The following is a 15,648-nucleotide window of genomic DNA, read 5'->3' as shown; positions in this document are numbered from 1 at the left end:
TATCAGTAGATCTAATTTTCTTTTCCCAGATACAAAAATAGAGAATATATAAGGAAATAAGAATAAAGAATAACTCCAATGCCTTTCTGAATCCTGACAATACAGTGATGAGCACAAGGTTCACACATAAGTGTTTAATATTAAATTACTGATATCTCCTCATCAGTGAACATGCCTACAACACATGCATCTTGATCGTAATGATATACAGTACTTATATTTTTTTCTCATGAAATGTAAATGCTTAAAGCTCTTGATATTGGCCTTGAAGCATTTAGAATAGAATATTGTAAAATAGCTAGAGCAAGCAATCAAGTATATCCTGAAGCTAATAAACAGGTAATTAGTCAGAGAGTAATTATGAAATTAGAGAGTAATTAAAGCATGAGTGTTTTAGGGAATATCATTGTTTGTTTCTACTAGACATTTGTCCATATCTCCTGTATGGCTGTTTAAAATTGAACAGCAGGAAGTATGAGGAGGAATCATCAGTATTCCATAACTTTAAAAATAAAATTTCAAAATATGATTTCCAGAATTCTTACTAATATTTGCCAAACAGTTCTGCCAAAATGTTGAAATTTCAGGGAAGCCTCTTATTGTAAGTGATGTAAATGAAAACAAATCTTATTGAAAATCATTCACAGCAACATTTGATTGGTTTTATAAGTAAAAATCAATGCTTGAAGTATAGAAAATATGCTATAATAGTAATATGATTGGCCCTGATATTTAGCTCTACAAATCTTTGGTATTTCTGGCTTTTATTCTCATGATATCTACTCTACTGACATTTCGTATATATTCACTTCTTGCTTTCCTTCCCTCTTCCTCTTCAAAAGTCCACTTACTTTTGGGCTCCAGAAAAGCAATTCTGCATTCCGTGTGGCTGCAATCCAGTAGGATCCATGTCCTTGAACTGTGATGTGTCAGGGAGATGTATTTGTAAATCTGGATTTGCTGGTAAACGGTGTGAACTGAGCAGGCAGGTGTACATCAAGAAAGGGAAGCCATCGAACTCCCGACACACGAAAGCACCCCATCAAAGATGGGGCTCTCCCACTGCAAGTGGGTGCCCAAGGGGTGCTTTCAAGTCTTCTGCTTTGGTAATAAAACATGATACATTCTGCATGTGTTGCATTTTGGCATGTGTTTGTGCTGGGTTGTGCTATCCAAAACCCTGAAAAGAAAATCAATGTCCTGTCAACTTTCAAAACAAGGCTGAGAAAATTATGATGATGGAACGATAACCTTCTGGGAACAGAGCCTCCACCTAAATTATTAAAGAATTCCTTTTACAAACACCTCACAACAGTACTTTTTACATTAATATACAGTATAGCCAATTTTAGTCTTAAAATTAATACCATTAATACACCAGAAATTCAAAGAAATTCTAAAGAAATCCAATATAATTTCAATTTTTTTCTTTAAAAAACTATGAATGAGGTATATCCTCCTTTTGAGAAATTGCACACATTGTAATGAAGTCATTGCCACTTTATTACCCTACAAATTGTTAAGCTGCTCCCCAAAGAGTGCTTTAGAGCAGGGGTTTTTGGGGTTTCCAACCTTGGCGTTGCCTGGGGGGGGGGGGGAGGGGAACTCCCAGGGGAGAGAGTGCTTTAGAGCAGTGTTACTCAGCTTTGGCAATGTGAAGATGTGTGGACTTCAATTCCCAGAATTTCCCAGACAGTTGATAAAGTTGAGAGACACTGCTGTAGACTCTTGTAAAATGTGAGATGTTCTTGAAAGTCAAATGTGATAGAGACAAGTGCTTTGTTTTGCAGCTTGTCAGCTTTCCATTTAATTTTACATGTTTTCGTGTTAAAATATTGTAGCAGAATTCAAGGGATGTGGAACAGCGAATCTGATGAACCATAAATGAACTCTCTGATTTGATTGGCCCCCCTGCAGTACATAGATATAGGCAGATTCTTGTGATTCCCTTAGGCAACCATTGCTTCTGCTGACCTTTTGCTACAAGTAACATGAACAGACATGGTTGTTCACTGCCAGATGAATTTATATGCTTTTCTGCATGATATTCTTAAGCATTTGCAGTGTTGTTCTAAATCAGAGGGAGCTACAAGCCAGAAATAACAATATTTCTGGCATAGCAGAATCTGTGTTAAAAGAAACAATGAACTTCTTCTCAATGGATCACAATCCCTTGAGCTACTTTATACTAAACCAAGAGTTTAAAGGTGCCCAAGGGAATTCCTTAGTCTTGTATATTGAATGGCAGATCTTCCTGCAGTTTCACTTTGCAATCAAACTCTGAACCTCTCCTCACTTTTAAAGATGCTGCATCATTGATTGGATGAAGAGAACCTGCTATTCTAGCTGTAGTTCCAAAACTTCTTGGAATTCACCATTGGAACTGAGCTTGTTTTGAATGTAGGAAGCCTTAAGATAGGTAGTCTTTGACTTATGAACACAATTGAGGCCAAATTTTTTGTTGTTAAATAAGTGAATTTTGCCTCGTTTTACGGACATTCTTTGCCACAGTTGTTAAGTGAAGAGCTCCAGTTAGTAACATGGCTGTGAATCTGGCTTCCCCACTGATTTTACTTGTCAGAAGATTGCAAAAGGTGATTGCAAAAATTGTGATCATGTGACTTTGGGGGGTGCTGCAGCAATTGTAAGTATGAAAAACGATCATGTCATTTTTTTTCAATGCCATTGTAACTTTGAAAAGTCACTAAATTAACTGTTGTAAGTCGAGGACTACCTGTATTAAACAGAAGATGAAATTTATTATATTATTTACTACCTTCATGTGAACAAAGTAGATAAAACATAGTTTTAGTTAACAGATACAGAGGTATTTAAAAATTGGATTTTCAACAGTTCTGCATAAATATGATTTAAAATGTGATCTGCCATCCACACAGGTCCTAAAACTAGATAAAGAGAATCCAATTAAACAAATAAGTCAAAAACATTGTACTTGTTCATTGATTTATTGAGGAAAATGAAGCCCCTCTCCCTCTCTCTCTCCCCCCCTCTCTGTCTCTCTCTCTCTCTCTCTGTCTCTCTGTCTCTCTGTCTCTCTCTCTCTCTCTCTCTCTCTCTCTCGTGTGTGTTTATTGTTTATTTACGGCATAAGTGTGTGAACCTCTAGGATTATTGGTTCATTTGAATAGAAATTCACACAAGAATCTTATAGCAAAGAATTTTATTCTAAAGGATAATTTATTTTCTTATTTTCAGCCTTTAAACAGGACATTGTCCAACTATTTATTAAAATTGCATGCTGATTATTCCTGCTTCATTGAATTATTCTGAATTATTCTTGAGAATGTTCAACTTTGGTTTTGGTTTGGGTTTTTTCTCTCTCTCTCTCTCTCCTTTTTCTTTTTTGCCTGTTTCTGCATCATAAGAAGAGATAAGAGGGTAACATAAGAGGATAAGGATACAGTATTTAATTAAACCTTAATTGCATCAGTGAAGCTTTTCCTCTCCTTGCTAAATATAGCAACCATCCCAGTAGACTGAAAAGAAGAAATGTCTATAAAATGTGAATGTTTATTGTTTTAACCTGGCTTCCTATCAAGAAACAGATTCAAGCTTTACCTGATTATCAGGATGCCAAGCAGATCCGTAGTTAAGGCAGAATAACGGTCTGATGTATTCTGTGGACTGGTGTATGTTTTTATGCTTTGTAATGGTAACTCAAGGAGCTATTGCAAATTCCTTAAAGGCAACATTTTATATAAGATACAGGTATCTTTGTGAAATGTTTTTATTGTAACATATTTATTTTTTTTAAAAAATAAAAGATATGCTTTTGCATTGTGGTATTTAACAAATACCGTGTTTCTCCAACAATACGGCCTCCACCAATAGGAAGCCCCAGCATGATTTATTGGCATAAAATCAAATTAAGCCTCCCCCAAATTAAGGCCCATATTAAACATGCGAAATGGGGGAATGGTGGGGGGGCTTGCCGTTAGGAAGTACTTTGTTGCATGCCCGGATATGGTGCTGCCTGCGTTGGTGGAGCACTTCATATCGGAGACCTTCCGCCACCGTTAATTTCCCTTCTCCCTTGCTGCCGTGGCGTTACAGCAACGCCACGGCGTTTGGCGCAGCCACGTGCAGCCAGTCAGGGCTCCTCCCTGCAACCGGAGCCCTGAGGAGACACTTGGCTTCAGGCGCTCCTGTGGCCAAGGGCCTCCCCTTTGCCTTCGATGGTAAAGTGAATTATTTTAAAAACCTCCGCTCATCCTATCAGGGCCGTGCGAGCTGAGCAGAGCCGGGAAGCAAGCCGCGGGTGTTTCCTGGTTCTGCCCAGCCCGTGCGGCTCTGCCTGCCCTGGCGGGATGAGCAGAGGTTTTTAAAATAATTCACTTTACCTTCGAAGGCAAAGGGAAGGCGACCACAGGAGCGCTAGAAGCCAAGTATACCAACAACAAAAGGCAAATCCTCAAGGTGGGCTGGAGGGAGGTGGCTACGTGCCCCCGGGCTGCTTCAATGCAAGGTCCTGACTTGCAGCATCCTGCTTTTCGCCGCCGCCTCCCTCTCCAACTGCGAAACTCGTGTGCTTCGCCAAACGCTCCGAGCGAGGCAAGCTCTTTCATACATAGAGAGAGAGGGAAGACGCCGGCGTGCTCCGAGAGGCTGACTCTTTTCTCTAGCCGAGGCTGACATCTGACTGAATCTCTATCCCGCTCCTTTATCCTCACGACGGGTCGGCAGTGACGCTCTCTGGTGCGGCCACCTCAGCTTGCCAGCCTTGCCCCGCTATGAGACGATATGTGACAGCCGCTGCTGCCGCACTCCCTTCTTCTTTTCTCGCCTCTCCTCCCTTCGCCGGCAGGAGTGTGCGTGCCTGCTGCCACTGCCGCCGCTCCTGAGGCCATCTGGGGCGGGCAGGTGGGAAAGCAAGCAAGGTGGCTGCGCTGTCTTCTTTTCCCTCAGCGAAGCGCCGCCACTTGCCGCCGCCACCGCCACCGCCACCTGCGATGGGCGAGGAGGCGGCGGAGGCACCCGAAATGTCACCAAGGCAACAAGTGCCTCCCGCCGGGCCCTCCGCTCATCCCGCCAGGGCCGTGGCAGAGCCGTGCGCTGGGCAGAACTAGGAAACACCCGCGGCTTGCCTGCCACGGCCCTGGAGGCACTTCCTGTCAGCCTCGGCTAGAGAAAAGAGCCAGCCTCTCGGAGCACGCCGGCATCTTTCCCTCTCTCTCTATGTATGAAAGAGCTCGCCTCGCTCGGAGCGTTGGCAAAGCACACAAGTTTTGCAGTCGGAGAGGGAGGCGGCAGCGAAAAGGACGCGGCGGCAACGGCAGGATGCTGCAAGTCAGGACCTTGCATTGAAGCAGCCCGGGGGCACGTAGCCACCTCCCTCCAGCCAACCTTGAGGATTTGCTTTTGTTGTTGGTATACTTGGCTTCAGGCGCTCCTGTGGCCATCCTGTGAGCCGCTTCCTTTGCCTTGAAGGTAAGTGAATTATTTTAAAAACCTCCGCTCATCCCGCCAGGGCCGCGCAGAGCCGCACGGGCTGGGCAGAACCGCGGCAAAACACCCGCGGTTTGCTTCCCAGCTCTGCTCAGCTCGCACGGCCCTGATAGGATGAGCGGAGGTTTTTAAAATAATTCACTTTACCATCGAAGGCAAAGGGAAGGCGGCCACAGGAGCGCCTGAAGCCAAGTGTCTCCTCAGGGCTCCGGTTGCAGGGAGGAGCCTGACTGGCTGCACGTGGCTGCGCCAACGCCGCGGCGCGTTGCTGTAACGCCACGGCAGCAAGGGAGAAGGGAAATTAACGGTGGCGGAAGGTCTCCCCAACATCCAAGCTGTCGCCGCCGCCCACCCGAGGATGCAAGGGGGGAAATAAGTCACCCCGAAAAGACGGCCTAGCCGGTTTTCGTCAAAAAATAAGGCCCGGCCTTATTATGTGAGAAACACGGTATATATTAATGAGACTTCATGTATACATTTTGAGTTCATAAAATTCAAAATGGATTGATTTGAATTTCATATTTTGACAGTAACAAATGTATTTTAGGCTGAAGGTATACAACTTTAAAACATAAAATATGAATGTGGTTAATGTGATAGCATCATTTGGCTATACGTGAAAATGACAGTGTTTATCCATTCTAATTTATTTTGGTTGTCTAAGCTGGGGGGGAAGTAAAATCATTCCTTTCTACATTTATGTAGTTTTTTTTTCAAATCTGTGTGTTCCTCCCTCTTTTCTCTCTCCTTGTTTTTATTTCTGCTAATTGATTATCCTTGTCTCTACTGTGACAGTCTGGTACCTTTGGTGTGCAGTCATCAAGAGGATGTCTCCCTTGCAATTGTAATTCATTTGGATCAAAATCATTTGACTGTGATGAAACCGGACAGTGCCACTGTCAACCAGGTGTTGGAGGAAAGAAATGTGACCATTGTGCTCATGGATTTTATGGTTTTGAGGAAGGAGGATGCACCCGTAAGTATATAATCAAGCTTCATTTAATAGCTAATAGCTTTGTGGGAGAGGAAGGGTTTTTTAAAATGGTCTTCCAATGGGCATCATTTTTACTATGGAGTTTAGCTCTAGGCAAAATTGATTTCACATAGGACAGTTTTTATTTTTATTTGAAAACTTGGACAAAGTATTTTCAGACATGCAAGACAATCAACATTTTAAAGAAGCAAATAAAATGTCTGTAATTAAACTATATAACTATCAAGCAGACATCATATTCTTTAGAGCAAAATGGGCATGAGACGTTATAAACAATGAAAAAAATTATATAGTGATTCTATGCACAAGTTGTTGAGTTAGAGAGAATAGAAAGAACACCATAATGTCTAAGCAAGGAATGATTAGTTTTGGGCTGGCTCCCTTTTAAGGAATTCAGATGTTGCAATTACTTTGCTCACTGTGTTTAATATACTGTTTAATATTCTTAACAGTAAGTCAGTCATTGAAATTATTTCCTTTGCACGGAAATTATTTCTTTTGCAGTTTACATTTCCTAATATCTACTGTAAAATAAAATAAAATTTCACTTTATATTAGAACAATTATTTAAAAATAATTGCTATATTTATCCAGCACTGACCTATATTGTTGATGTATGATCCTGTTTTAGAACTAAGGATGCTCAAAAAATTAGATTTTAAGACATTGTAATATGAACTATTTCTAGCTGATGTTCAGATCAGAATATAATTATGGGTGCTATGAATAAACTGATTTGAAAGAAGTGCTTCCAAACTAACTCAATTGCTCATTTGTTGTTTCTTTTTTTGTTCATTAACCACAAAAATTGTGTTTTTTTCAGGTTACCTTATTAAAGAGCAAAAAATATTGAAAATAAAAAAGGTTAACAAAGTGGACAGTGGTGATTTAATGAATAGCAAATCAGGGTTGTGCTCTCATAAGATGAAATGAACTTTTTTCAAGGATCCAAGTGCATATTAAATTACTAATTTTAATACATGTATACGTTATGCATTTTTAATTCAGATTATAAATCCTTTTATTAGACAAAGCACTAAAATGCATATATTTAAAAAACAGCAAGAATGAACTGAGGAAAGAGAAGAAAAGGATCAATTCTATTTTAAAAATTCCTTCCTCACTCCTATAGGGACCCCTCATATGTCATCTCAGGTCCTCCACCAGAGGTCTAGGAGTTGGAGAGTATTGTATACAGGATATTAATTGTCCACAGCACTGCACTCTTCTGGACAGAGAGCTTTGATGTGGTTCCTGGGATCTGTTGAGCCACTCTCCCAGCTTAAGAGCCACAGCCCCAAGTGCTCCTACCACTGATGCGACCACTTTGATCTTTGTTTTCTGCATCCTCTCTAGTTCCTCCTTCAGGCCTTAGAATTACTCCAGTTCCTCATACTTATTCCTGAAGATGCTGTCACTTGGCACAACCACATTTATCATCACTGCTATTGTTTGGTCCTTATCTACTGCCTTGATATTTAGTTGATTGGCCAATAGCTGCCTGTCCACCTGGATCTAGAAGTCACATAGAATCATAGCCTTTTATTCTCCACAATCTTCTGTGACATCTCCCTTCTCGACTTGGGAGGTTCTAGCCCAGAGTTCCCCAACATTTCTGGGAGCAGGGGGAGGAGAGAAAGAGGTGATGATTTTGTGGGAGGGGTAAATGCATGTGGATGTGCAAGTGTCTGCAACTTTCACCGTGTGAGTGGAGCTGGGTGCATGTGTGGAATGTGTGCAACAGCCAGCTACTCATGTGGCCCAGTGTATGTATATACACTGTAAATTATATGTAAATTGTATGTATTGGCTAAAAGAATGTAAAAATACATGTGCTCTGGATCAGTGATTTTAAAAAAAATACAATTTATGAGAGAAAATATATGAAGTAAGTAATAAAGAAAAATATTAAATGAGTATATTGGGGAAAGTATGCATAAAAATAACAGATAACAAATTTGGAAGGGACCTTGGAGGTGTTCTAGTCCAACCCCCTGCTCAGGCAGGAAGCCCTATGCCATTTCAGACAAATGGTTGTCCAAACTCTTCTTAAAAACTTCTAGTATTGAAGCATTCAAAACTTCTGGAGGCAAGTTGTTCCACTGATTAATTGTTCTAACTGTCAGGAAACTTCCCATTAGTTCCAGGTTGTTTCTCTCCTTGATTAGTTTCCATCCATTATTTCTTGTCCTGCCTTCTGGTGGTTTGGAAAATAAGTTGGACCCCTCTTCTTTGTGGCAGCCCCTCAAATATTGGAATAGAACACTGCTGTCATGTCACCCCTAGTCCTTCTTTTCATTAAACTAAATGCAAGCTTTTTAAAAAAAAATTTACACAGTTGAGAAACTACACTAAACTAAAATCAGCTTCACAAATGAATCTGAGTTAGAATTAAACTAATCCATGGATCTGTATTTAGAGCACAACCCTATATGCTTAGCCATATGTTATTTTCAGTGATGTTTATTTACAAATACATATGGAAGGAAAGCTATCTTATTAAACAAGGAGCCTGGTTCTCTGCATCCCTATTCAGAATTAAATAAAATTGAATTAAATGGGACCTTCTCTACCTTGCCTATACAATTGCAATCTAAATTAAACCTTGGCTGAACTTGTCTGGTACTCTAAAGTCTATCTTCAAAACATCAAATAGGCTCCTCCTATTCAAATGTCCAGTTTTTTTTGTGGTAACACTGAGTAATAAGAATCCTCCTCCTGATTATTCTGAAGAATGACAGTAACCTCAAGGCTATTGAGGGATAACTTAGTGTGATCCTTCTGTTAACTAGTGAAAAGCAAATATTGTTGGTGAGATAGATGCATTTTAAGATTTCTGCAGATTATATTCAGAACCATGACTCAATTCTTGTAGAGACCTAGAAATGAAAGCGTGAACCTATAAAGGTGTGTTTATTGTCATGTTAATGTTCAAGCATGACAGCGTTTGGTAAGAATAAAAGGTCGTTTCTTGGATTCATTGAAAAGAAACACATAAAATGAAAAATAAATGATAAATCTAGTATTAAAGAACTTAGCATAAAAGGAGATTGAACAAGCACACCAGGAATTACTGTGGTTTGTCATTTTTGTGGCACTTGCAGGTCTGTAGGTCTGCTGTTGGTTTTGTTATGAAAACTTTCTATAACCATTTGTCACTGTTTGAATGACCATGTTTGATCCATCAACCTCCATTATTTTCTATGATATAGTGTTGGAAATAAATGATGCACTAACGGTTAATGAATGCATCTTAAACAATGCATCGGCATACAGACAAAAATAATCATCAGTAGAATAGATACCACTATTCTGTGCAAAATGGACAAAAATGGCACAGTCCTAATAGGTTCTAACTGCAGTATACAACATCCTGATCTTTTCCATTTTCTCTCCTGGTCAACAATGTATGCTTTTGAGAAACATTCCTTAGACTCTGGTAAAGTTCGTACAGACATCCTTGAATGACTATACTAATTGTGTATTCCTAGATATTCTCTATTTGACCAGGAGAAATAGATCAAACAATTGTGCTTATTTTAAAGCCAGTCTATTTATGCTTCTTTTGTATGCAGTAGAATAAGAAAATAAGATCTTTTTTCTTTTTATCTTGCAAGGTAACATTTTCTTTAAAAAGTCAATTAAAATTAAAGGAATATAATAAACAGAGCAAACATTATGAATATGAGCTCCATACTGGAAGTTAAATATAGAAAACATATTGAACCTAGTATAGAAATGTTCTTGCAAAAAAAAAAAAGAATTCTATATCAAGCTGTGTGCACAAGGATTATCTTTATTTTCTCTACCAAAGTGCAATTTTTACTTTGCAAGGAAAAAAATGTGGACTTTAATGTCAGTCTTTCCCCAGCTTGTTGTAGCACTAACAATATGACTTGAAAATGATAACATTAGTTCTTCAATATATTGGATAGATGTATAGTACATGCTGGCTCAGGAACTAACTGTGGGAAATTTCATCACCGCATTGATCATGTTTGTGCCTAGTAGAGGAAAATCTGTGGGATTCTTGGTGCTCTATGGTGACTCATTATCCAACTTTGTAACATCATCCTACCGGTTTTTAAAACTTGTGGCTTCTCTCTCTCTCTCTCTCTCTCTCTCTCTCTCTCTCTCTCTCTCTCTCTCTCTCTCTCTCTCCTCCCTCCCTCCCTCCCTCCCTCCCTCTCCCTTTTTCTCATTCTCCCCTTTCTCTCTCTCTCTCTGTGGGCGAGTGAGTATGTGTATGTAAGACAACACATGGAATACTGCATCCAGTTTTCGTTTCCACATTACAAAAAAGATGTTGAGACTTTGGAAAAAGTGCAAAGAAGAGCAATTAAGGAACTGGAGACAAAAAGGGTGTCCTTAATCAAAAAGGATGATTAAGGGCATAGAGACAAAAACATATGAAGAACGGTTGCAAGAATTGGGTATGTCCAGTCTAGAGAAAAGCAGGGATAGGGATGACACGATAGCAGTGTTCCAGTATTTCTAAGGCTGCCACAAAGAGGAGGGGGTCAACTTATTTTCCAACACACCAGAAAGCAAGGCAAGAAATAATGGATGAAAACCACTCAAGGAGAGAAACAACCTGGAATTAAGGAGAAACTTCCTAATAGTGAGGACAATTAACCAGTGGAACAGTTTGCCATCAGAAGTTGTTGGTACTTCATCACTGGAAGATTTTTTTTTTTTAAAAAAAGACTGGACAACCACCTGTCTGAAATTGTATAGAGTCTCCTACTCGAGCAGGGGGTTGGACTAGAAGACCTCCAAGATCCCTTCCAACTCTATTCTGATTGATTGATTGATTGTGTGTGTGTGTGTGTGTGTGTGTGTGTATCTTCCTATCATTTTCACGGATGTGCAGGGTCCAATTTTTTCAGACCAACCAAATACTGATCCATTGGTCAGGAATAGACTAACTGGCTTGTCATCTGAGTCTGACATTGCCCACTGAGAAAGAGTGACTGGCCCAAATTCACCAGCTACCTTTCATGCCTAAGGTAGAACTAGAACCCACCATTTCTTGGTTTCTAGCCTGGTGCCTTAACCACTACACTAAAGTGGCTCCTCTATGTATGTTTATATGTGATATATCTCCTATTCCTGTGTTGTGCAATAGGCAGATAGGCATGGATATAACTTACAAATTAAAATATGTAGCCACTTTGAATGTGTGAATCTTCTGCTATTATTTAATTAGGTTGGAGTTAATTTCTGGAGAATCAACTTTCATTGTTGTACCTGATGTGAAACGTCTAAAAGCCCCGAATCTAAATTTCCTATCACTCAATGATTTGTCCCTTCTAGTACAGCAAGACAGAGCCATCAAGGGTATCTCTTTTTCACAAAGAAATTTACAGTTATATTAATGCAAATAGCCTTGAAAAACATGCATTTTTAGATTAAGACTAAGTAGGAATTCTTTATTCAGTGCACAGCCTTCTGATAATGAGTTTACATGTGGAATTTTATTTTTAAAGTTAATTGTATTTTCAGTCATGAAATAGTGCCTGTTATCCCAATTTAAATATATAAAACTGTGGAGACTGATGATTTAAACTGTTATATCTTGCAAAAACAAATATGATTTAAGGATAGAGAAAAAAGAGAATTGGATTAGCTCTGCAGAATTGATGGACATTTTAAAATATCATCTGTCCATTATTTTCACCGATTCTTCCTTACAGATTAATACATTGCCTAGTTAAAACTCCATAACAAGACAAAAGTACAATAAATACTGGGTTCCAACCTAAGGTAATAATTTTGGTGTTTGTTTTTTTAACATCAATTCCATTGCAGTTATTTGGAAGTATTTATTATTAGGTATTATGCTAAGCACAAAGATATAGGTTTGCTATCTGCTTACTTTGCAAATATTTAAAACAGAATCACTATTCTCTTTATTTCATTCATTCCAAGAAAAAAAGATAAATGAACAGCTAGCATGCTAAGAATAGCAGGTTTTATGTTCTCTTATTTCCGAAAAGTTGCTGTTTGGAACAGGATCTACATAACTGTTGAGGGGGGGAAATAAAATAACCCTGGTTGAAGTTCATTCCCTGGGGAATATAACCCTGAGTGTGTGATTAACAAAACCCATTAAGGGTATATAGAAATAATTGCTTAAGTTCCCAAAGGTATCTTAAAGAAGCCACATGCTATGATAGAGAGCTGGTTTCTCTAATGAGGGGCAAAAGAAAAGAAGAAAGGACTCTTTCTATCGGAAATGGACTGAAGGAAAGAACCTTAGAATACAGCAAAGTTCTGAACCAATACAAGTAGTCCTTGACTTACAAGAGTTCGTTTAATGACCATTCAAAATTACAACAGCACTGAACAAAGTGACTTATGACCATTTTTCACACTTAAAACCATTGCAGTATCCCCATGATCACGTGATCAAAATTCAGATGCTTGGCAGCTGATTCCTATTTATGACGGTTGCAGTGTTCCAGAGTTATGAAGTTTGCAACCTTCTGACAAGCAAAGTCAATTGGGAAGTCAGATTCAGTTAACAGCTGTGTTACTAACCGAACAACTGTAGTGACTCACTTAATGACTATGGCAAGAAAGGTCATAAAATGGAACAAAATTCACTGAAGAAATGTCTCGCTTAGCCACAGAAATTTTGGAGTGAATTGGGATCATAAGTCAAGGTCTATCTGTAGCTGCTCCCTTTCATGCCACAAATGTCCTCAATGAGAGCTAGGTTAAAATTATTAAATGTTAATAATAAGAAGTGGGTTTATCTTCTTGAGTTATTGTTGAAATACATTGAATACATCGTTCAAAATATTTTTAATGGTAACTCAAATGATAAACCCATTTCTTTGTCCTACTTCCTTCTGGTACTCATCATGACCATATTGGAATGTCACTGATTTATTATTTTACTAGCCCATGATTGGATAAACTTTCACAGAGAATAGTATCAAATGCCGAAAATTATTCTCTTTGTCTTTCTTAATCCTCTTCCATGAAGCTTGTCAATGTTCCCATCTTGGTAATAATTGTGACCCACATACGGGCCGTTGCATCTGCCCTCCCAATACTACAGGGAACCGATGTGAAAAATGTGTACCGAACCACTGGGGTCATGATATTATCAGTGGATGCAAGGTGAGTGTTTCTTTTCTTTCTTTTTCCACTGTCCTAACTTTAGGAAGTTATACCAGATAAAGTTGTCTTGCATATCCTTGAAGTTGTGTTTTAACTAGAACTGGCATAGTATGCACAGAAATGTCATATACGCACATATTGTGAATCAGTTCTTATAGTTGAAAGCAAAAGAACATATAGTAACCTATATAATTACACTTGGATACAATTTATCCCAACAAAGCGAAATGTTGCTAGCTGAGATCTACTTTTAAAAAAACACACGAAAGCAATCACTTTTTCCATGGATTATATTAATAATATTCCAAACATTTTATTCCAGGATAACATTTTTTTTATATTTATAGACAATATTGTTATTAGTTTTTTAAATTAAAAATAGAAATGAAACATAGAAGAGAGATCAGGTTAAAAACAAAGATGACCAGTGGTAAGCTCCCATGTATTATATACTTTTGTATTGATCCTAAAATATTGATATTATATAACTGAAATGGACACTAGATATTATTATATAAATAAATTGGATAATGCTGATATGCTATTTTGATTATATCTACACTATTCTGATCTCCTTGGATATTAATGTGATAAAATATGAAGGATCCTTTTATTAGGATTATTAAATACTTAATTTCCAAGTAGTGTTTATCTTATTGCTCATCAATATATTTAATGGCAGTGAATTGCATTGACAATGTCAAATATAAAGAAGCTATTGTTTATCTCTGTCTAGCCCCAATCTGCGTATGGTTCCATTTAGCTATAGGGCTTATAAGCAACTTGTGCACTCTTACTTATTTTTACATTGTTGCTATTTCAATCCGAATTAGTTTCTTGAGAATACACTGAAAAATAAAGTTTGTAATCAGCTAAAAAAAAAGCTGTGCAAATAATGATTACTAGCAACAAAAAGAGGGTTAAGTCGGTTTACAGTTGCACTAAGTTGTTTAAGAATATGTGTCCTGAATGCAAGCAATCAAATCTATTTCTATGGTTGTTAATCCAGTTAATTAATGAGATAAATTTATTTTCTTTGGGGATTGTAAAGCTCTCCTACGAAGCATCCGTCTTTCTCCGGCATACCGATCGCCAAGCTTCTGCAAAGTGGCTTAATGAGGGTGAAGACCCCTCTTTCAGTTCTGGGCTCTCTCATATCCCTCCTTGCCTTGTCTATTATCTGAGTGCATTAGTATGGCAGCTGCTATGGCACTCTCTAAATTAATAATGATCTGTCAGCCAAGTCTCCCTTTTTAACGTATTTCAACTCATTTCTCCAAAGCCAGGTGCAAGTGCCCCCTTCTCTGTTTGAGCTTTTAGTGGAGCCAATTTCAGAGTCTCTCATAACTTGCAGGAAAAGGAATATTGCATGAAGCTGCCTTCTTGCAAAACAAACCTTAGAGCTGATTGTAATTTACTCTGCATATGGTGAACTATTTGCTCACAAGAGGTTATATCTGGTATTTCTCAATGTACAGGCTCCCCTGCTTCTTAGAATGCATAACCAGTGGTTCTTAATTGCTCATCACCCTAGATCCATTCAAGCCCATATTTGGGTTGCCCTAAAATGAAACAATGCAGGTACTCCTCGACTTACAACAGTTCATTTAGTGACTGCTCAAATTTACAACATCACTGGAACAAAAGTGATTTATGATCATTTTTCACACTTACAACCATTATAGCACCCCATGCTCATGTATGTGATCAAAATTCAGATGCTTGGCAAGTGGCTCATATTTATGACGGTTGCAGTGTCCTGGGGTCATGTGATCCCCTTTTGCAATCTTCTGACAAGCAAAGTCAAAGATTCCCTTAATAACCCTGTTTACTAATTTAACAAGCTCAGTGATTCATTTAACAACTGTGACAAGAAAGGTTGTAAAATGGAGCAAAACTTACTTAACAAATATCTCCAAATATCAAGAGCCATGGTGGCGCAGTGATTAGAGTGTGGTACTGCAGGCTGCTTCTGCTGACTGCTGGCTGCCTGCAATTTGGCAGTTCAATTCTCACCAGGCTCAAGGTTGACTCAGCCATCCATCCTTCCAAGGTGG

The 15,648-nt window shown here is 38.7% G+C and overlaps 1 protein-coding gene across 9 annotated transcripts in view; it reads left to right on the top strand.

Annotated features, from left to right (window-relative positions):
• Positions 1–15,648, top strand: part of LAMA2 (laminin subunit alpha 2) — a 423,950-nt gene that overhangs the window by 268,226 nt on the left and 140,076 nt on the right. For 6 of the 9 annotated variants that reach the window (XM_087972015.1, XM_087972028.1, XM_087972023.1 and 3 more), the window contains 3 exons: positions 843–1,106; positions 6,262–6,442; positions 13,455–13,591. In XM_087972015.1, coding sequence (XP_087828141.1) covers positions 843–1,106; positions 6,262–6,442; positions 13,455–13,591 — 582 coding nt within the window. The remainder of the gene's footprint in view (positions 1–842; positions 1,107–6,261; positions 6,443–13,454; positions 13,592–15,648) is intronic. The other 3 variants (XM_087972045.1, XM_087972041.1, XM_087972036.1) reach the window with 1 other exon arrangement.

This window comes from Notechis scutatus, chromosome 1 (genome assembly GCF_049901735.1).
Source record: "Notechis scutatus isolate UNSWTSFEM ecotype Mainland chromosome 1, rNotScu1.2, whole genome shotgun sequence".
NCBI lineage: Eukaryota > Metazoa > Chordata > Lepidosauria > Squamata > Elapidae > Notechis > Notechis scutatus.
The sequence above is the reverse complement of the archived record's forward strand: the minus strand, read 5'-3'. Positions and strand labels throughout refer to the sequence as shown.